Consider the following 22764-nt stretch of genomic DNA (forward strand, 5'->3'; position numbering starts at 1 on the left):
TATTTTACTCAAAACATTTCAGAAAGTTCACAAGAGTCATGAAACAAACTTAAAAAAGTTTAATTAATAAATAAAGTTAATAAATAATAATTAATAAAACTTTTATTCTATTTTAAAACAGTATACATTATTATCTCTACATCCAATTAATAATAAATTATTTACAATAACAGGCGAAGAAAATATTTCTCCTGGACAGTTGTAAGACATAATTAATTTACCATTTTTCAGTTTTAATATATATATACTCCCCTTGGTAGAAGCTACAGCAACAAAATTTTCACCGTTCCACGTGAAAATAAACGGTGTAGCATAAATTGGTGCATCACATGAAAAATTCCATAGTAAGTCAGATGTTTCATTGAGGCAATATATAATGCCATCATGACAGCCAAATATGATAATTCCAGGGAATGAAGCATTAGCTGCCGAGGAAAAAACTGGTCCATTTGTTTTATACTTCATTTTCTGGAAGAAAGTAAAATTACATAGTATAAATTTTTTCGTGTTTCTAAAACGAAAACATTGCCAGGTTGTTCTTCCAATTGTTAAAATTGTGAACATTTATGAAAATATTGATATAAATTTATAGAACATAAATGTAAATAGCCTGATGGGTAATTATTTTACAAAGCAATACAAAATAAAAGTTACAGTTATTTAATTTATCCTACGGCTAGCAGAATATTTAAAACTTAATTAATATCACATCAAAAAAGATAGAATGAAAATAATTCAAGCATTTATTCAAATTTATAATAATTATTATTTATTTTTTTTGTGAGTCATTTGTTCAGTTGGACACCCGTGTTTAACGAGGAACAACAGAAACAAAATTTGCTAGTTAAATCCATTCACTTGCTAAATATAAATTACAAGTTTATTGCTAAAAATTTAAGCATAAAGAGCTACCCACTGCAATTCCTAGTATTAAATCTTTTTTGAGAAGTAAAATGTATATTTTAACATTGATTGTTTAGTTTCGCAAAATTTTATTTATTTTCTTTTTAAAGATTACGTGCTTTTTCCAAAACACTTAACATCTGTATTTTTTACAGCTTCAAAAACCTTAATAGATGGTTGGTAATTTTTTTATTCTTTACACAGCTCAATATATGTGTTAAGAAAATGGACACAACTCAAGTGTTATCAATTAAGCAAAGACCAGATAAGAGTGAAAAAATTTAATTAATACAATTATCAAACATAACTGTTGTCAAGAAAAATTTATCACAAACTAAAAATACCAATTGTCCTGTCAGATCCATGCATAACATATGGCCATCAGTACTTCCAACATAAATCAATGAGGAAAGAATTCTTGGGGAAGAAAATAGAGGTTTCTGATACTCAAATGACCAAATTAAATCACCAGAATCCTAAATAGAATTAAATATGTGTGCAGTTATTGACATTGTTAATTTCTGCAGAATACTTGAATCTTAAAGCAAGATCACAAATAATTACAGTGAAAACTGTGTAAATTGACAACTTGGGGAGGGGGTAATAATTTGATATTCCTCTTAGAAAAGTGGTTAAGTTATAAAAAGGAAATTCAATAATTTTTACTGGTTTGATTATTAGGATCAACTTCAGGGGTGAAAGTTTTCCGTATTTTGACGGATTTCCGTCTTTTAAAAAAAAACACAAGAAGGAGTGAAACGGAATATTACTATAAGTAAAATAATTGAACAGCCAGGTTACTGCTTTTGTTTTATATGCAATAAAAAGATAAATTACTGCAACAACGGAAAGAAAGTTCTTTTTAATCATTCTAAAGATATTGAGCATCAGAAATTGGTACAGGCTCAAAAATATGTTCAAACTTTGCCAGCTGTTGAGTTGGTATTAGCTAAACCTTCAATTTTGGATTGTGTTGCAGACCTACAAGAGATCTGTTGAACATTTATCTTCATACTCTAAAAAATTCCCTATAATCTCTTGTGATTCCAATCTTGTTAAGAATAGTGCGGCTGTTGAAAATTCTGAAGGTTGCAAGAATGCTGCCGAAGTGTTACCCGAAAAAAGATCTAGTGAACACTTTTCTTCAGACTATGAGAAGCCTCCTAAGATTTTAAAATCTTCTTTTATAACTAATTATTTTCGAAAAAAGATCTAGTGAACATTTTTCTTCAGATTATGAGAAGCCTCCTAAGAGTTTAAAATCTTCTTTTATAACTAATTATTTTCGAAAGAGTTAAATCATTACTCTTTATTATTCACTCTATTTTTTATGTACTTTTATTTTAAGAATTGTAAATTTTAATTTTTAATTAAATATAAATTGATAAATGTTTTTAGTTTGTAATTAAAATTTCATAATTTTTCTTTTTAAAATTGATAAGTATAGATATACTGTAAAGATACTTGTGTACATGCAGTATGTTTTTAATCAATATATTTTAATTTTAATAAGCATTGAAGACTTAACATTTATTAAATATCAACATTTTGTTGAATATTATTTTTACTAGTGAACTATGTTTAGCTTAAAAATTGTTTTTGTTATTTATTAACAAAGTATTAAATTACCTAAGTATTATTCTTTTCCTTAAAATTTTATTAGAAAATTAAATTATTTTTATTAGAAAATTAAATGTTTGACCACTTTATTTTATTAGAAAATTAAATGTTTGAAAAAAATTAAAAGCTGAGGTAATTTTTGCTTGAAATAACTAATTACTTTGCATTTTTTGTTTATACTTCTGAACAATAGTAGGTTTGGTAAAATAACGATGGAATTTTTATAAGCCTTATTTGCATTTTGTGTATTTTAATTTTTATTGAAAAGTTTGTTCACAATTTTTATGAAAAGAATTCATATATAATTTTTTGTTTACTTAAAATTATTGGACGGGACATGCTCACTTCTGATTTTGAAATTTTCACCCCTGATCAACTTAGGTGGTCAACATAACAGGTTTCACTCTACAAGTAAGAGCATATTTTAATTACATATACTCTTATAAATGAAATATTAAAATATGTTTTAATTAGTAACTTAAATTTGTTTGATATAAACATTTTTAAAGATTTTATATTATTATAGTGTTTAACAAACCATTTTTAGAAAAGATATAGTTCCATCTAAGGTTGCAATACACACTGCTTTTATTTCTTCATGTAATGCTGGAGATGCAAATATACTTCCCGAGGAAACTTTACTTTTCCATAAAAGTTCACCATTCTAAAATATAATAGAGTATGCTATGGTGATTAATGAATAAGAAAAAATAGATGCACAAATTAACTAATAAAGAAATAAGCATTTACAAAAAAATCAGCGTAAAAATATAAATTTGTAAATGTAGTTTTAATAAAATTTTATTTAACCACTTTTTGGAATTATATTAATAAACTCATACAGTCGAACCTCAATTCATTGTTCATGCATCTTTTTGTTTTTCTATATTTATCGTTTTGCTTTAACAGTTCTATCCCGAATGCTATTCTTATAATGTTAATAATACCCATTTAGATTGTTTTTGAAACTAGCAAATCCCTGCCTCTATCATTCCTAAATTTTACAGAAATTTTTTAAAAATTTTTTTTATTTCCTTTTGAGAAGAAAAACAATAATTTCTGATAATAATAATGAAGAAAAAAATAAGGATTTTTTTCAATTTGGGTAAAACACTACAAACAGTCCATTTGATGTTAAAACTTGTGTTGTCGGTTCAAGAGATTATTGCAGAAGCTGAAGAAGAGCTAAACTATATTGATGGACAGAACGACAGCCTGCCCAAATATTTGTGTAAAGCCTCAAAGTCTTTGAAGCAATGAGGAACTATCGATATTCACACAGAATTATAGAAAATGGACAGCAATCTGTTACAAATTTCGAACATGTATTCTCTGCACTTAGACAAGACAAAAAGATTGTGTTCAAATAGGCATGAAAGTGGTCGAAAATAAAAAAAAAGCTGAACTTTTACAAAGCAGGAGGGGGGGGGAGTTCTATATAATACTGTGATATCGAGGAGATATATATAAAAGCAACTTTCAACTCTACTGGGAGATTTTTATTTAGTATTTAAAGTGATAGAAGCATTTAGACAGTGAAATTTAAATTTTTTTTAAAAATATAATTATAAAATTTTGATCACTACCATATTAAAGAAAATTAAGCAATTATAAGAAGTTGCAGCTTAATTATCATTTTAAATTAAAACAGTCGCCAACTTTTACTTTAATATCTTCTGATAGATTGTTACTAGCAATTTTAGTCACTTTGACTGTTTGACCAATCAAACTTGAATTTATTTTTTTCGGTAGTATCGACTGTATGCACTTTGTTTTTGCACTTAAATTTACTACCATCATTAAAATACAATCATGTTACTCATAGCTGCTAACTTATTTTTAAAATCGCGATATTGGATTTTAAAAAAGCGGGAATGTGAATCGCGATATTGCTTTTTAAAATCGCGTGAATATGAATCTCGATGTTGGATTTGAAAATCACGTCTATATGAATCGCGATGTTGGATTTTAAAATGAATGACTAAGAATCGCGATGTTAGATTTGAAAATCGCATAAGTAAGAAAGATGCATAATTTTTAGATTTCGTGAATACTTATTGCAATGAGTAATTTTTAAATTGCGTATAAATACGAAAATTGATGTTTGATAATACAACCGCGTGATAACCTGATAACGAATCGCAATATTGAATTTAAAAATATGCGATTACGAATCGCGAAATTGTATTTTAAAAACGCTTAAATACAAATCGCGATATTGGATTTTTAAATTGCGTGAATGGGAATAGCGAGTACGATTTTTAAATCGCGTGAAAACGAATCGCAACAAGTAACTTTTAAATCAGTTAAATAAGAAAATCGATGATTTACATAAAAGTCATCTGAATAAGAATCGCAATTTTAGCAGATTCCGGAGCAGTTCCTAATGTTTAAAATTCTGAAAATCAGCTAAACTAAACAAATATCAGTTACCAAAAGGAAACTGAGTAGAACTCTTTTTCAAATCTATAGCGGTTGTCAAGGCAATGGCGCACCTGCCGAAATTCCACCCATTTTCTTCTGAGAATCATTTTCTCAGGAGGCTACTGCAGAGGGAAAAAAGTTCGTCTCAAGTTCGACTATCGTTCGGGCAGGTTGGGTTTGTCTTATTGGACTCCCCAAAAATTTAAGTTTTTGGAACAGGGTCGGAAATTTTAAAAATTGGGAGAAAAAAGCGGATTTACGCTCTTTCGCGGAAGTCTTTCATCCCTGGTTCAAACTAAAATTTCTAAATTATTTTAAATTAATAAATATGTTTATTCACCTTTCTTTTGCAATATAAATATTTTGCATTAAGTACAAAAAATTTTAATTAGAATTTTTTACATTTCTCATAAATATATTAATTTTGACATATATTAATTCTTTATAACTATTTATACATTTTCAAGTCATTATTTGATATCTTATGTTGATCCACATTTTTGGTTTTTCCTTATTTATCATTTGCAGTGAATGGTCTCATAAGAAATAATCAACCCAGATTCTACTGTCTTTTATATGTCATGTTAAAAGACATAAAAAAATATAAAATTAGAGCTTTTGATTTATAAATGGTAGTTGTAATGAATAGTTCAAATACAATATCTATAGCACTTACTATATCTATGGCATATACATGTTTATCATGTGAGCCAACAAAAATAATATTTTCAGATGAAACTATTGGTGAACATTTTACTTCTGCTCCAGTTTGGAATTTCCACAGAATTGTTCCATATTTAGAGTCTAAACAGTATAAATGGCAATCATAGCAGCCTAGAAGTGAAAGTAAACAAACAGTTTTTAAATTGAAATTATTTAAAATTAACATTTTAAACTATAAATTAAAAATAGAAAAAGATGTGGATAAATAATAGAAAATTGTAAACACAGTACTTTCTAAAAATGATCATAGATATTTTTTCCAAACTTCAAAAAAAGCAAATATAACATTTTAATCTTCAGGCTCATAATATCTAAAGTTCATATTGCTCAAAATAACTAAAAACTGTGTTTAGAATAATTTTCAACTCTAAGATTTAATTTTTTAATAAATTTAAAAAACTTAGATTTAAACTCTTTTAGACACGTTTTTATGTTTTTGAATAAGGTAAAGTGATTAACATATTCTCTCATAGTGTTTTTAATACAACAATTTTGGGATAAATACCAACAAAAACAAAATTTCCGCATGAAGACAAACAGGCTGATGACTCAATCCTATTAGGTAAAACAGTTTCCCACTCCATATCTTCTTTTGTTATATTTATGCAAGAAAATATTCCAGCATGAGACCCAATGTAGCAAAACAATTCATCTGACCTAAAATAAAATGAAAAACACCTTAAATAATAAAGTTATGATATTTTAATACAGTAGGGAATCGATTATCCGGAATGATCAGGATCATCGCTATTCCGGATAACTGATTTTTTCGGTTTACTGAATCGCTACAAAAAGCCGTTTTTATTGTTAAACCCAACTAACAAAAAAAAAATTGGAAATAATCTTAAAAAGAAGAAAAAATTATGAAGTAATACACTAATGATTATTTCCAAAATGATGGTAAGGTAAACATCTTTCAAAAAAGAAAGAAAAATCCTAAAATCTTATGAGGAAAAAAAAATTTTTTTTTTGAAAATGGTCGGAAAACTTATTGAATTTCGTTCCGGTCTTTTGGTTTTCCGGTTTTCTGAATTCCGGATAACGGGTTCTGTACTGTATTACACGTGAAATTATATTCGAGTAAAAAAATTTATTCCCTTTTACAATTGCTCTCCAAAGGATTTACTAATTTGACTAAAAGAAATTGATTATTATGGCTTACTAAGTATGAATAATTCTGTTTTGGTACTGAAGGTAGAGCTGGATGAAGACGGTACAAGAAACAATCGTATGTCTGTTTACACGATATTATTTGTGCTTTTCTCGTGTCATGTTTTACTCTACTTATAAACAACACAAAGTTAACATATAGCGACTCGAACCGCAATGCTCATCCAGGATATAAGTTGGAGAGGAGCAGAGCCTGACTAAGGCAGGGGCATACGAGGCAGTTGCCCTGGGTCCCATCATTAGAGAGGCCCCGAATCGAATAGAAAGTTTATTTTACGTTACATTCTTTAATGAACTTTTTTTAAAACAAAATATCAGTACAGTGTGAAATCCTTGAGTTTTATGTTAGTTTCTTCATTAATCTATCATATGAACACAATCTATATTTCTTAAATCCATGGCTTTCTAAGGAGGAATTCAGCTTAAATTTTCACAATTACGATGGACAACTTTGGTTAATCAAAAGCCTGCATTTTTACATATTGCAAAAGGCTATATGCTTACAAAAATACAGGCTTCTGATTGGCTTAATGGAGCCATCGTAATTGCGTAAATTTAGCCCTAATGTCAGCAAGGATATGAATTTTTCGCTGTTAGATGACAAAGTTAACAATCAGAAAACAATCGGCATGATGGACATAGAATTATCAGAAAATCAATAAGATGGGCAGAACTATATTTCGTCTGACCATTGGAGGGGGAGGGACTTCACAGCTATTTTAGGTTCTAGTCAATTTTCTTGTTATTTATAATGAGGTGAAAAATTTAAATACCTCAAAGTTAAATACCTTTAAAATCCTCCATATTAAATACCTTCATTACTGAAGTAGTGAAGCAGAGGGGACCCCCAAAGAAGTTTTTGTTCCGGGCCCCAATTAGGCTAAGTGGGGGCCTGGAGAAGAGCGAGACGTTATCTGCCCAAAAAAGTGAATTTCCCATTCTAACTGATAAGCTTCTTGGTTTCCTTAGGATGGCAGTCAGTCCTGAACATTTTCTCTAAGAAAGTGTGCATGCCTGGGGATCCACAACAAATATTTAAGAGCTGTGTAATTTGCTCTCTTCTTATTTTCTGATTTTCCTTTTTCTACTTTTGGCTGCAGCGTTAACACCACAGTATTAAGAAATGCATATTTATAGTTAAGTATTTTCAGTTTAGTTATGTGTTTATAGTAGTTAAATAAATTAATTTAAATCAGCCTTCTACAACCTTCTGAAATAGCTATTTGGAGTTGGTGCAGAAGTATGCTCTGGGGAATTGGTTTTTGTATACCCTGTAACCAGATGGTTAAGATATAACCTTAAGCCTGCGAAAGTAGATGCAAATAATTAGCAATAAATATGTCATTGATTTAAAATAAAAATATTTTTGGATTGAAAATAATACTAAGTTTAGAATAGTTAAATCATGTTTTAAAATTACAATAACAAACAGAAAAACTTACTTTAAATAGTGTACAATACATGGTGATGCATCAATGCATTTCTTTAAATCAAACTTAAACATTGGAATCAATGAAAAAGACGAATGGGGAATATTTTTAAGGTTATACATTATATTGGAATGATCACAACCACATGCACATCTTGTAACACATTCTTGTTTTGAAAACACTTGATAGCACTGGTTATCACTATTCAGTCGTTTAATGCACTTCCTTTTTGAAGGAAAGAGAGTAGGGTTCTTTTGCAATACATCACAATTGTTTGCTTCTTTAACAGTAATTTTTTCAGCGTCATGCAAATGAGACTGCACAAGTTTAACAACATTACAGAATGAAGAATTTAAAATCCTGTCTACTAAATTAGGCACATTTATTTGAAATGCCCATTCAATGTTTGAAGAGAGTTGAAGAGCAGAAATTGAATCTCCACCACTAATAATAAAATTACTGTCTTCAGTAAATTGTGGCTGATTTGTAAACTCCTGAAAAAAAATACAATACAGATGAAAGTTTAGAAATTTATTATTATCTTAATGATAATGTAGTAAAGTAAATAATAAAATTATGTACATAAAATTGAAGGTCTGATAAATTTAATTTAAAATCCTGTCTACTAAATTAGGCACATTTATTTGAAATGCCCATTCAATGTTTGAAGAGAGTTGAAGAGCAGAAATTGAATCTCCACCACTAATAATAAAATTACTGTCTTCAGTAAATTGTGGCTGATTTGTAAACTCCTGAAAAAAAATACAAAACAGATGAAAGTTTAGAAATTTATTATTATCTTAATGATAATGTAGTAAAGTAAATAATAAAATTATGTACATAAAATTGAAGGTCTGATAAATTTAAATTTGAAAAATTGTCATCTGATTCTAAGACTATATTGTATAAATACAGAATTTAATATAATATTAGCATAAGATCAGGCAAACTCAAGGTATTGCTAATATTATCTAAAATGTAGGCTAAGTAGAAAATCAGGCTCTTTTCAAACTGCCGGCATCATTTGTAAGGCTTATTGCGGTGAGTCTTGTAAGCACATTGCAAAGTAACATTAGCAGAGGTAGATTTTCCAATTAACCTACAGTACATTATACACAAATATGTATAATAATATTTCCAAAAAATGTTAGTGAAATTAACTTATAAGTAAGATCATTTCATTCAATTCTTCTTAATCATTAGAATTTTATACTTCTTACTTATCGTTTCACAGTCATAAAGTTACTGCTAGAAATAATTCATAATTTATTATTAATTATTGTATTAAATGGGATTACATAACCATTTTTGTACAGTAATTAAAAGAAAATAAACTGAAATCAAAACAAAATCTTATAAATTATTACATTTTCCAAAATCAAATAAAAGTAATGCACATTTCAGAAAGAAAAAAAAAAACTAAATTCTATGTCTCATACATATAATGATAATATTTCAAAATAAAAATATGAAAAAGCATACTCTCCACAGTTCAGAAATAACTTCAGAGCAGCTCTCTTTTAATTGAGTTTTATTTATCTCCCTAACTTTTCTTTTAGCCAATAATAATAATCTTCGATAATCAGTTTTACCTGAAATAAAAGCTAAATAAGTGGTAATCAGGTAACAAAAGTATTTACAATCTACTGAACATTGGGTATTAAAAAATTACTTAAACACACATCACAAGTTGAACACTGTTTGTAAAATATTTTTCTTAGCAGTGGTGAAATAAAGTTAAAAAAAAAAGTATGAAAGGAAAAATAATTTTTCGAATTCATATTAGAACTAAAAATTTAACTGCATTTTCATGAGGTCATTTAGAAATAATCTATGTTTTAGGCCACATTAAAGTAATTTTAATTCAAATTTATTATGCAAAGATTGAAGCGTAATTTTTGTTACTTTTGGTAATATATTAATCCATGGTTCATTATATCTGTGTGATTTAGTTGAAGAAATATAAAAGAGATAATATATCCATAAAAAGACATTTTTATTCAATTATAGCTGCATCTATATAGAATAAAGGTAGTGTTCTTTTTGTTTTATTGTAAGGAAAATCATAGAGGTGAATTCTATGAATCTATCTGGTGAATCCATCATTCAAAAATAAAGGTGAAAATTCTATTATTTTATTGCATGAATATTATCATTCCCCTCAGCAGGGTAGTTAAATGGCAGAATATCTTTGCCTCTGTGGCTTAGGTAAGTATATTTTCAATTAAATATTGAATTAATAGCCAAAAATGGAAAAATTGGATTACAACAGATGATGATTAAACAGTTGAGAAATTAAAAAATCAAGGAAAATTTGAATGAAATTATTATTGATGCATTAAAAATAAACCTCATTTTAAGATAATGAATAAAATTAAATATGTCTAGAATATTGTTCCAACAAGACAGTATCACTTACCAAAAATTGTAAGCATTGACAACTCAGATAATAAACCTGCGAAACTATTTCAGTTGTATATATACACAAAAGTGATGCCTACAAGTGTGCAATCAATAAGTTTTTATTTGCATAATATTGATACTCAATTATTAATGGACATTGTCAAAATATTCAAATTAAATACAGTGGAGTCTCGATAGTTCAAGGTGGATGGGAACGAGCCTATCTCGAACTTTCAAAAACTTGAATTATCAAAAACTTAAAATTTAATAAAAATTTAAATAAATGGAAGCAATTCTTAAAATTTCAGTATTTCATTGAAAAATATATTATATTTGAAGAAAATTTACTTACATTAGAGCATCAGGGAACATTTACTACTTTAATCCAAGTTAAAATATTCATTATAATACTGTCTCAGATTAATTGTACTTTAAAATAATTGTCTAATGCTTTTTGTTAAAATACACTATTCACATGTTTCAGTATATAACACACACTATCGCTTTTCAACATTCAGTTGTAGTAATCGTCGTTAAATCAATCGTAGTAATTGTTCTATGTGTTGTGTGTGTGTTGGCCATTATTTAAAAGCAAGACTGACTTTTTTTCACCAGCTCGGATTTAAGGGAAACTCGAACAACGGATAATCAAATTATCAAAACAATACTGTAATAGAATTACATCTTAAAGGAATTTAGTGGTTTTTCAAATAAGTAAAGCTTTCCTGCAACAAACCATTTGGGGACAGAGGACTCATGGAAGTTAAAGCTCCACAAACTTATGACCAACATTATGATAGTGGCAATGTGTTCATCATTGTGCATAAGTCAACTTTCTTTTCTGAATTAACTGTACCCACCGATCTGAAGCAAGGTGTACCTAAAACCACTCTAAATTATAGAATCTCAGTGCTTTTAACCACAAAGCCATCATTACTCAGTGATTAAAGAAAAGTACAATTGCCATATATACAATTTATTCTCAGCTTTATCTTAATTTTAAAATGTAAAAGTGAATTAAATCTATTACAATTAAGCAGTTTTTATTACTGCAACTCAAATTTTTAAACAATAGTTCAAAAACAGAAAAAACTAAATTAAAAGAAGAGAAAAAGGAAAAGAGGTGTTAGAGAAAAAATTTTAGGATTCGCTATATATTTTTGTAACTTATCATTTTGAAAACACTTGACAAAATATTCAGAAAATTTACACTCCCTTATTAGCTTGCTTATAACAATGCATTTATTTCAAGAACAGTTGTTCAATTAAAATAATTTGCATTATTTTACATTAAACTAATTCATTCATTTATTTGTTTGCTAAAAAAAGATTACATTAGATAACTTTACAATTTTATTTTTATAGGCTTTAAAATTTTCACACTTTTTTTATACAACTTTGGTTCCAACCAATTCCGTCTGTCTTCCTATCTAAAAATTGTGGAATGAAGGGCAATTCTTTTTTCCCCCTTCTAATTCCAGATAGTCTCCTCCTAGATAGGTGAGCTTATTGACACATAATAAAAAATCCAAGACTTTTTCTATGTGTAAGACCACTTATGAGTAGTAAATGAAGTGATGTTTCTTGTGCACAACCATTTGGAAGGATAAAACAATTACAATTTTCTATGTGCAAAATCTCTGGTGAGTTAAACAAATTATGTCTATAAATCTATACAACATATTATAAAAAAAAGTTACCATGAGAGGTCAAAGGTATGTAAGGAACTGTGAATAATTCAATTGGTGGAGCATTTGGACAGTTTTTTCTCAACTTCATTATTAACGTTTTCCTTTCATTTTCTGAAAAAGTTCTACTTTTCTTTAAAACCAAATATAACAACAACTTAAAATGTTTCTGATCAAAATAAACACTGTAGTTAGAAAGGCCTTCCTCAACATCTAAAGTATCATGCAATATCTCTAATGATAGCTTTCTCCCTTTGTATTTTATCGTATTATCTTTTCTTTCTTTAAAATAAAAGTTCCCAAATGAATCCTGGATAACAATATCCCCTGTACGTCTGAATACTGCAGTATCTTTTTCAGGAAATGATTCATCATCAACAATGCACCATCTTTTATGACTACCTACATTTTAAAGAGAATAAAAAATGATAATTTCAGAGCTTAAAAAAATAAGAAATGAAAATACTTATTAAATTATATTCACTAAATATGGGCACCAGCTTACACTTATTTTTGTAAAATAAAATGTAAGTGAGAAAATAAAATATGTAATAAAATTGACTAATACAACAAACTTTTTTGTTTAATTTGAATTAAAAAGGAAACCCTAAGTACATTTGAATTATCTAAAAATCTATTTACAAATTGCCAATACAGCAAAAGTTGGAATGAAATAAATTACCTCATGTAACATAAAATTTTTCACGAAGTCAACATTTTAATATTAAGAGATTTAAAATATAATTTACACATCACTATCTATGATTGAATTAGGGATATGGTGGATTGCTCATCAAGAAGAAAACAAGACTCAGTGTTTTCCACTATTTCACGTAAGTGAATATGAACGATAATATGGTTTGACAATAGATGCAGGGAAGAAATTTATTAACCTTTTCCCTGCATAGTAAAATAATAGACAGTATAATAATTCAATAAAGAAATGGTATTTAACAAAGAAATTTATGCAAGATGATGGATTAAAAAAAGAATATTAAAACTCTTAAAAATAGCAAACATATTATTGAATAAATGTCCTTAAAAGAATCATACAAGATTCAAGATTTTTTTTGATAAACTTCAAAAAGATGTTAGTTACAAATTTAAGAAAAATGGGGTTCATCAATTAACTTTTAAAATATCAGCTTAACCGAAACATCAGTTTTATACAAAAGTAAAATCAAATTGGGTTTTACATGCAAAATTTAAATTAAAAAGGTTAAAAATTCAAAGAGATAATTTGAAAACAGCCACCATATATTTCTAAATATATAAGCCAAGAAATTTTAGAAACTTTTCGAAAGCTTAACTGGAGGGGTCGGCTTATAATTGGATGATATCGCCCACAGAAATACTTCTCCTGTTGCCAATAGGGATAATCAGTAAATGACACAAAACCTACATAAAATAAAAGCTGAAAACAAAATGGCTAAATATAAAAATTGAAAAAAGAAACACATAAAAAGGAGAATTTCAAAGGAATACTATAATTTTTTAATCTTCAAATTATGAATTTGGAAGTTTTATTCTTCTTTTATCCACAGAGCAACCATTACCAAAACTACTATTACTGCAAGTGTAGGGGTACATTTTTATTTCCAAACGTAATATGCCTTATTATTTTTCTTATATCAGCCTATATACAAGTTTTGAATTTTGGGTCAATTTCCAAATAGAAAACGTACTCTTGGGTTTATACACTGCTGGGCTTATATATGGAAATATATGGTAATTTAGAAATGCATTTACAAAAAAATGAAACAATTGTACATTGAAAAATTTAATATGCAAAATGCAAGTTTTCCACACACGAAATGAAACATTCTCTTACTTGCTTGAAATAAAATTAGAAATAAAATAAATGTGCAGTTCTCAAAGCATGATAAGAACATTTACCTATTTGAAGCTCTCCTTCATCATTATTATCCAATTTAAGGTTTGTATCAGAAAGTAGTTTACCCAAAGGAATAGCAGCATTCACAAATCTAAAAATAATATATATTTATTAATTAAAAATTTTCAATATTGTGGGAGAAGTTTTGGCAATTTATCAATAAAATAATGATTTCCTAATTCAGAAAAAAATGAAAAATTTTAGTTTTAACTCAATCAAGATATTGTTCTTTACAATAATTAAGAAAAAAAAGCAAAACTCTAATAACAGAAAATTAAGACTATCACTACATTTAAAAAATTATATGCATTTTTATCACTTAATACACAGAAATTAAAGTTTGAAACAAGTATGAAAACTATGAATTTATTTCTACAAAAAATAATAAGTAGTAATAACTACACAACACATTTGTTATCATCTCTAAAATGCTGCTGAGGGAGAGAAATTATCTATGGTATCATTCAAATCAGTTAATTACATTGTATTGAATATTTGTTGTAGATGCTTACTACAGATTTGTTTTTAAAAAAATATGTTACGTTTATCCCTCTCAATTTCAAGAAAAATAACTATTTTCAAATAATTTTCTCTGTATATTCAAAATTTGTGAGAAAATTTGCATGTTATTTGTTCCTTTCATAACTTTTTTTTCTTCCTGATGATAAAAATTATTATTAATAATTAATGCAATAAAAAGTAAGAATAATTTCATAATAAATTTAATTTGATACTCAAATTTAATTTTGAAATATTCATTAAAGGAAAAAACGTTTGTTTTAATATCATGAAAAAGTACACAAATATTATTAAAATCTTTTTTTTTTCAAATTATAATTAATGAAATATAAAATTCTTGGTGCTAATCTCTTAGGGAATATTCATAAAAAGGTTCTAGGATATTATCATTAAGGGAAATAATCCCCTTAAAATTATTCAAATAATTACTAGAATTTAAAGCATGAATTAATGTCTCAAGAAATTTTAACACTCAAGAAAGTCTCAAGAAATTTTTTTTAAATTATTAAATAAGTAATGAATTTGATCACGCAACTTGAAAATTATTAATTTTAAATAAAATAACTATACAATAATAGAAATGGAAAATAAACATTTTTTGAAAATTGTTCTCAAAAAATTTAAATAATTTTTGCATATGAATTAATATATCAAACATTCAAAAAATATATCAGGAGTAAGCATAAGTATAATTAAGAAATAAATTTGATTAAGAGGCAATAAATTCAATAATTAAAATGAAACAAATTTTCTTTATAAATTGGTCTCAAAACATTCTAAGTTGTTTTCAAAGACAGTTCTGAGTGTCTAGTTTTGTTTTAAAAACAGTGATTCTCTAGAAAAAATATTCTTAATTCTTAAATTTTATTTACTCTTAAAAATTCAAATAAGGTAATTCAGTATGAAATTTATATAAGGCTATCAATCACAGAATAAATGATAATGACAAAGAGTGTACTGAAGAAGATGGTGATGATTTTTAACCTTCAATTACATAAAATTTTGCTAGAAAATTTAAAGATGCTTTGTTTTTATAAAGAATTTATCAGACTTTAGCCAACGAAATTTGAATCTCTTTCCAATTGTTTGGTATAATTGTTTTTCAAAACAAGGAATAACATTAAAATTTTTTAATGTTTATGAATTTAAACTGGTTTTGTTTAAAGCAAAATAAAAATCAAAAGCATTTCTTCAGTTTAATATCTGTTGAAGTCCCAGTTCCAAGAAATTTCATGAAATAATAAAAAATTATCTATTGTACAGAGAGTATACCAAAATATAATTTGAAACATATTTGAGAATGATAAATGAACTATATTTTATACATAAACATGATTTATGTTTTTTTCTTCTTTTTTTTCATTATTTTATCTACAAGGAAAAAGAATATTCTAGACTATTCTTTAAGTTTCAGGTTCATGAGAATGTTTTTAGAATATTTTCGTTCTGTTCTTGTCATGCGCCATTAGAAATAAAAAAATATTCATGTTTGATTACATTCTTTAAATATTTAATTTATTTTGTTTTATTAAAACTAAAGATTTGAAAACAGGCAGTTTTCTTCAAAAGAGAAATAAATAAATAAAACTAAAGCATTTCTCTTTTCTTATACATTGTTTTCTTAGTTCAACTTTTTGCAAATAAAAATCACAAACTCTTAAATAGCATAAGCATAGATTAAAAATAACATAATGATAAAAAAAAATCTGAAATAATCTTACGTGTCTGCCACATTAATTTTATGACATGTTGCCCAACAGGAAACCTCAGTTAAACCATAGAGATTGAATAACATTGTTTTATTTTCAGGAGAAATCCATTTTCTTAATTTATTTATAGACGGGCAAATTTCTCCCCCAAATGCAAGAGTTTTCAAAGAAGATTCCCTACTCAGCAAAGACTTTTGTATAAATTCATCTCCTAAACTTGAAATAAGAGACGGTGTTCCCTATAAGTTAATATTTTAGATATAACTTAATGGTTAAAATGACAAAACTTGATACATAAAACAATTTCCAAGAAGAATGTATTATAGTGAGTAATATATAGATAAATTATAGTTAACAGATGCATTTATGATTATTTATTGTAGAAATGTAATAAATGCTATAAAATATTAATTAAATAGCAAACACTAAAATTTCATTTAAGTTTTTTAATTAAACTTTGACCACTTACAAATGCACCACAAATTACAATTGTTTACTTTATTAAAAGTTTCTGCTTTAAATTCAAAAAGTTTAATTAGAACACATAACTTGAAAAAGACATAGGTCCTAACAAAGTTTTGATTTTTTTTTTCATTTGCCTTCAACAAATGGTGATTTTCTTGTAATCAATAACATATTTTATTTAATTTTAAATTACTAGTGAAACTTTGCAAACTCAATGTGTTTTTAGCTTTCAATGTCACTTCAAGTAATCAAAATTTCTTCGCATATTAACAAATATGTATAATAAATAATATTTTTTTTTTAATATTAGGAGCTGACTATCACTCAAATATTTTATGAGATTGAAAATTTATCAAAATCCCTTCATAAATTATAATGTATTCTAACCAATTCACTTGGAACCTTTTTTGCACCAGGTAGTTAATTTAAGCAATTTTTCTAGAAAAATTTGGCTTGATCAAATACAACTAAAAGCCTAAAGACCTTATAAAGTTCTTTTAAAGATTTTGGACAGACTCCAAACCTTTTAGTAATTTGTATTAACAATTTAAAATACTTTTAACATTTAACAATAAGAACAAACAATAATATATAATAAAAATGTGTCCAAATAAGAGATTTATTCTTGTAAAGAGTTAACAGAATCTCCAAGACAGGAAAATACTTGAACTATTTACTTAGTATATAATTTTTTCTTTATTTGGCAGAAAAGAAATTCAAAAATTAATCTTAAAAGATTTATAAAATATTGAAAAATACAACAGCTTAGGTAAAGTCTTACATTTAAATCAACATAGCTTGAAAAATGTTTTCAGTAAATCATTATATTCTGAACTTGAAACACTAAATATATGAAGCAATAATAAATTTAAAATGAAATATGTTTGCGATATGGTATAAAAAAAACATTATATGTATAAAATATGAAAACAATTCAGTAATTTTTTTAAGTCTAAAACTAATTAGTTAACAAACACTTACCTGAAGAATAGTTATTTTGTTATCAATAATAACTTCAGCTAATTTTTTAGGAATCGATTTAATTTCATCAGGAATAATAGTCAGGGTGCATCCAGATGCACAAAAAAGAAAAATATCGATGATACTTGGATCAAATGTGAGGGGAGAGCAAAGCAAAATATTATCATCAGTATTAATACTAAATTGGGATCTGGAAAATAATTATAAAAGTTAACATCTTTGACAAAATTGAAAGTAAATATATTTTTAATAAAAACAATACAGAAATTTTCCATATTTTAATTTGATAAACAAGTACAGTCCAACCTGTTTATCTCGAATCTCACTGGAAAGGCCAAAAATTTGAGATAAAGAGGTTTCGAGTTATACACGTATTTTAAAAAATTAAATTTAGTTAAGAAATTCTATTAAAAGTGCTTTAATTGTTTTTAGTAGAAAAATGTAGGCATTTCTTTAAATTAATTATACCACATACATCTATTTACATAATATTTTTGTTAACATATATTTAACACTTTTTTTTCTTCTTTTTTTTTCCAAGCTTCGGACATGTGCACAGGTCATTATGGACCCTTTACCATATAGCCCAAAGCTTGGCTACTAGTCCGGCTCCACACCAGCCTAGGAACGAGCATAGTCAGCAAGAATTTATTGAGAATTTTATGTACAAAGTCACAATGTTTAAAAAGATACAAAGATTAAACATAGTACAAGTTAATAACGCATAATAACAAAAATAAAGAAAGAAATATAAAAAGAAAAACAAAATAAACTTAAAGGCCGTAAACTGTTTGTTATTGCCTAAACTAAATCAAAAAAATTGAAAATAATTTAACACCCCCCCCCCCTTTATATTTAACACTGAAAATAATTTTTCAGATTTCTGGTGTATAACCTTATTTGTTTCGATTATCCTTTTAAGGTTAGAAAGAGCAAAAATCCCTCATGGCCAACATTTTCCTGGGATTCAAGAATAGTTTATAATTCTATAGCTTTTTCTGCCTCTTTTGCATTCACTTTTGGTTCATCAATATGATCTTCAGCCTCTTCCTCTGATATTCCTTAGACATTATCCATGATTTCCGGATCTGCCAATGTTCCGCCTGTTGCCAGGCAGTTGTCCACTTGTGAAAATCTTCAAAATGAATGTCAACATTAAATCCACATTTTATTGAATTCCATTCTGGCAAATCTGGAACTGCATTTTCAGCATCGACAGTTTCTTCTTCTTTACTGATGCCTTACCCTCTCGTTCATCCTCTTTACGGCTATTCTTATAACCAGCTTTTTAAAACCATTTTGGATAGTTTTTAGACACACTTCTCCAGACAAAACAGTAATTCTGATAGCATCTAACATCTTTATTTTTGGAAGAGAACTTTTTTCATCGATGGCATCTACAAGTTTGAGTAGCAAAGGTTTTCTATAGTTCACTTTGAAACTTAATTATCCTTTGATCCATTCCTTGCAATTTTGAGGTGAAAATGAATTTATATTCTTAGCTTTCTTATCAATGTTGAAAAGCTAACCCCTGGTGGTCACTACTCATTAACCCCTCATTTACTATCAGAATCATTGTATTCCTTTCTAGTTAAGGAAGTGTAGGGATAGTGATTGAATTCCAAGAAACACCCCCAACTTGTTCATCCCTACTTCCTGTGGGTTCACGAAATTCATCTCTGTCTGCAAGTTCTACTGATAAAGAAAGTTTTGACACTTGTGCTCTATTATTAAAAATTCGAGAAACAGAGGTTTTGAAGAAAAACAAAATCGACATAAACATGGAAAATACATTGATTTTAGACAGTAAATGTAGGGAATTTCAGAAATTTTTAAAATATAGAGGTTCGAGATAAACAGGTTCATTTACATTTACATTTCAGGTTATTACATTTCAGGAAAATAACATAACCATGTAATTTTTAATTATTTCACTTATTGCAGAAAAAGGCTATATTATTCACTATTTTTATGCTCCTTCTACAGTAATTCAGTAAAAGTTAACTGGAATCATAGGTGAAGATTACATAAATTGCACGAAGATTAGATTACGAAAATCACAAAGCATTATAACAGATTAATTAGCAATACAATCATGATTTAAATCAAAGATTTCAATCATTTGATTTTAATTTGTTAACAACTTGATTAATGTTGATTTTTCATATGAATTATATTTTTGATTTATGAAATAAAAATAATTTATTACAGCTCATGAACTTAAAAATGGGTAACTTAACACTTTTTCTGATTTTAAAAATAAGTACATCTACATAAAAAGCATGTATAAAAATTTAAGACACATAATAATTTACAGGGAAATCTTTTAAAAAAAATTTAATTATTGAGTACTTTGAAAAAACTTATACAAAAATATTTTTTTTATATATTGTCGATTATAATCAATTGAAAAAAGCTAGTTTATCATATAAGAAAGCAATATCCAAAAAGCTCATTTCAAGCTGCACAATCAAATGGTTAAGCAAATATTTTATAATCTATAAGTACTCACTTTAAATCAAGAATATTAGGTAAAATGCATTGATGAGGTACTTGCACTATCTTTGGTTGCCCAGTAGAGCCTGATGTTTGCACAATGTATGCAATCGAAAAGTCAGAAGGAGATTTTATGTCTCTAGCTTTTGATTGAAAACATGTTTCCTTCTCACAGTTTATAGATTGAAGAACAGTGAATGAAATATTAATAATTACTTTGGAAATTGTTTTCTTCCAGCAAGAACAAAGTCCATCTAATTTCTAAAAATATAAACGATGTAATATAAAAGAAATATAAAAATACAGATAATAAATACTTTACAGAAATTATATTTAGAAAAAGGTATCCTTCAAGATACATTAATTTCTAAAGTAACTTCTCAAAGTCAACTTATCCAAACGTTATAAAAAAATAACTAGTATTAGTTTTGTAAATAAATTCAAAAAAATTCTTAAAGTGCAGCCACCTTAAAAAAATTATTCACCTCCATTTCGATACTTGTGTTGAAGAACTGTTATGGGTTTGGAGCTTTTTTCCTGCTCCTACCTATCACAGACTTCCTTATTACCATTTCTACATGATTCTTTCTTTAGCAGTGTTACAATTTGTATTGCAAATAATTTCTATATGATGACTATATATTTAATATTTCAGAGTAGTTTTTAAACAATACATACTTCAAGCATTTTATTTTCAACAAGCAGGACACCAATTGGAACAAATCTTTGTAAGTTGTTTAGCATAACCACAGGCTTATGAATGTCCAAAAAAGCAAATGTTGAAGAAGTTTTTAAAATTCTAGTAAGAAACAAAATATATGATTAGTAACTAAGACATATATAAATTACAAATATATCTATAATAAAATATTATAACTTAATTAATGTTAATTTTTTTAAAAAATAGGTTAAAAAAATACTAAAAAGAAGTACTTTTTTATTGCAATAAACTACTAAAATAAACAATAAAACAAACAAGTTTTAAGATTTTTGTAAAAACTAAATATTAATTCAGAAACTAATGGTTTAAGACATCTAATAAATAAATCTAAATATCAATCCATTTTCTCGTGATTTGAACACACATTTTTTCGTTAAAATTTTAATGAAACTTTGCGCACTGAAATTAATTTTTATGAAAAGTCCATATTTGAACTATGAACATGAAACAAACAAATTTCCTTTCCAGATTTACAAACATTTAATTTCATAAATGTAAAACAAATTCAAATAATTATTTTGCGTATTTCCATAAAGAAAAAAAAAACATTCTTCACTTCATAAATAAGATGAAGCAAAATTATATTGAATGAACTAAATTAAAAAATGAAGTTAAGCTGGAAACTTACTAGTATTATCCTGAGGTTGCATTAAGTAAAACTACGATCAAAATATGTGTGAAATAGGGACTTAAATTTAAAAACTCTAATACCTGTTAAAGCATAAATAATGAAAAAGTATTTTCAACAATAAAAAATATTATTTCCCAATCACAAGAGTGTCATAACACTGCAATGAAATGAATAAAATTAATAAACCTAACAATAGAGCAAAAATAGTAACATGTGAATGATGCTAAATATTAACATTGTAGTGAATAACAAAATATCTGCAAGATTGAATATATTTAAATACAAGAACTCTAATAAGTTACAGTGATTTAAGGAAAAAATCATAGGCAAAAATTATAAATCTTTTAGATGAGAAAAATAGAAAATGAATAATTACCCTAAAATTATAGAAGGCAAAATAAGACATGGTTTTATTAAGCAGGCAACTGCAGTATTATTACCACAAACTGAAAACAATGTAGAAGCAACTTCGTTTATACTTGAAACTAATTCCTCGTGATTGAAAGTATAGCTTGATATGAAATCATGAAATATAACGCGTGAAGTCAAGTGCGGACAGTTTTCAAATAAATCAAACAGAGATTTAATTTGACTAGTCATATCATCTAATAGAATATTCCCTTTAAACTAATTTCAGCACACCTTCCAATAATTAAATCAATTAAGCAGAGACACCAAAAAGATGAATGTGTACTAATGGAAAACTTTAAACAAAACTAACATTATTAATTTTACTGTCTATTTAAATTGTATTTATTTTTTAGCTGATTCTTATGAATAAAAGATTTAAAACACAATTTGAGTATTGAGCACAATTTTATTATGTATATAAAGGAGACAGCTTGTTGTTTAACGAAAAGTTCATAGAAACATATAAATACGCTTTATTCACTACTCTGGAATAAGTCAATTGAACGCCTTCCCACATGACAAAGCTAAAAGCTGAACAAAAAAACTAGGAAGGTTTGAGTTCAATTCGCAACTCGA

General features: G+C 26.8%; 1 protein-coding gene across 1 annotated transcript; it reads right to left on the bottom strand.

Moving 5' to 3' along the window:
- Positions 1 to 84: 84 nt before the first annotated feature.
- On the bottom strand, positions 85 to 22764 carry Aasdh (Aminoadipate-semialdehyde dehydrogenase). The gene is made up of 15 exons (XM_087160161.1): positions 22154 to 22764; positions 21104 to 21224; positions 20442 to 20686; positions 17930 to 18119; positions 16496 to 16722; positions 14258 to 14346; positions 12374 to 12763; positions 9753 to 9862; positions 8878 to 9022; positions 8283 to 8811; positions 6176 to 6327; positions 5624 to 5781; positions 3062 to 3187; positions 1248 to 1379; positions 85 to 468 (listed from the first exon to the last, which is right to left on the bottom strand). The coding sequence occupies exons 1-15, from the start codon at positions 22375 to 22377 to the stop codon at positions 103 to 105; spliced, it is 3204 nt and encodes a 1067-aa protein (XP_087016287.1). The 5' UTR covers positions 22378 to 22764; the 3' UTR covers positions 85 to 102.

This window comes from Parasteatoda tepidariorum, chromosome 3 (assembly GCF_982258835.1).
Source record: "Parasteatoda tepidariorum strain Cologne lab strain chromosome 3, Ptep-v5.0, whole genome shotgun sequence".
NCBI classification, from domain to species: Eukaryota; Metazoa; Arthropoda; class Arachnida; order Araneae; family Theridiidae; genus Parasteatoda; species Parasteatoda tepidariorum.

Excerpts from the sequence above, each read along its gene's own strand:
- Aasdh (XM_087160161.1), bottom strand. The coding sequence starts at position 22,377 with ATGACTAGTCAAATTAAATCTCTGTTTGATTTATTTGAAAACTGTCCG. Across the intron at positions 16,723-17,929 it reads ACAAAATAACTATTCTTCAG|GGAACACCGTCTCTTATTTC; the intron begins GTAAGTGTTTGT and ends ATTAACTTATAG. Across the intron at positions 5,782-6,175 it reads CGGAAATTTTGTTTTTGTTG|GCTGCTATGATTGCCATTTA; the intron begins GTATTTATCCCA and ends TTTCACTTCTAG.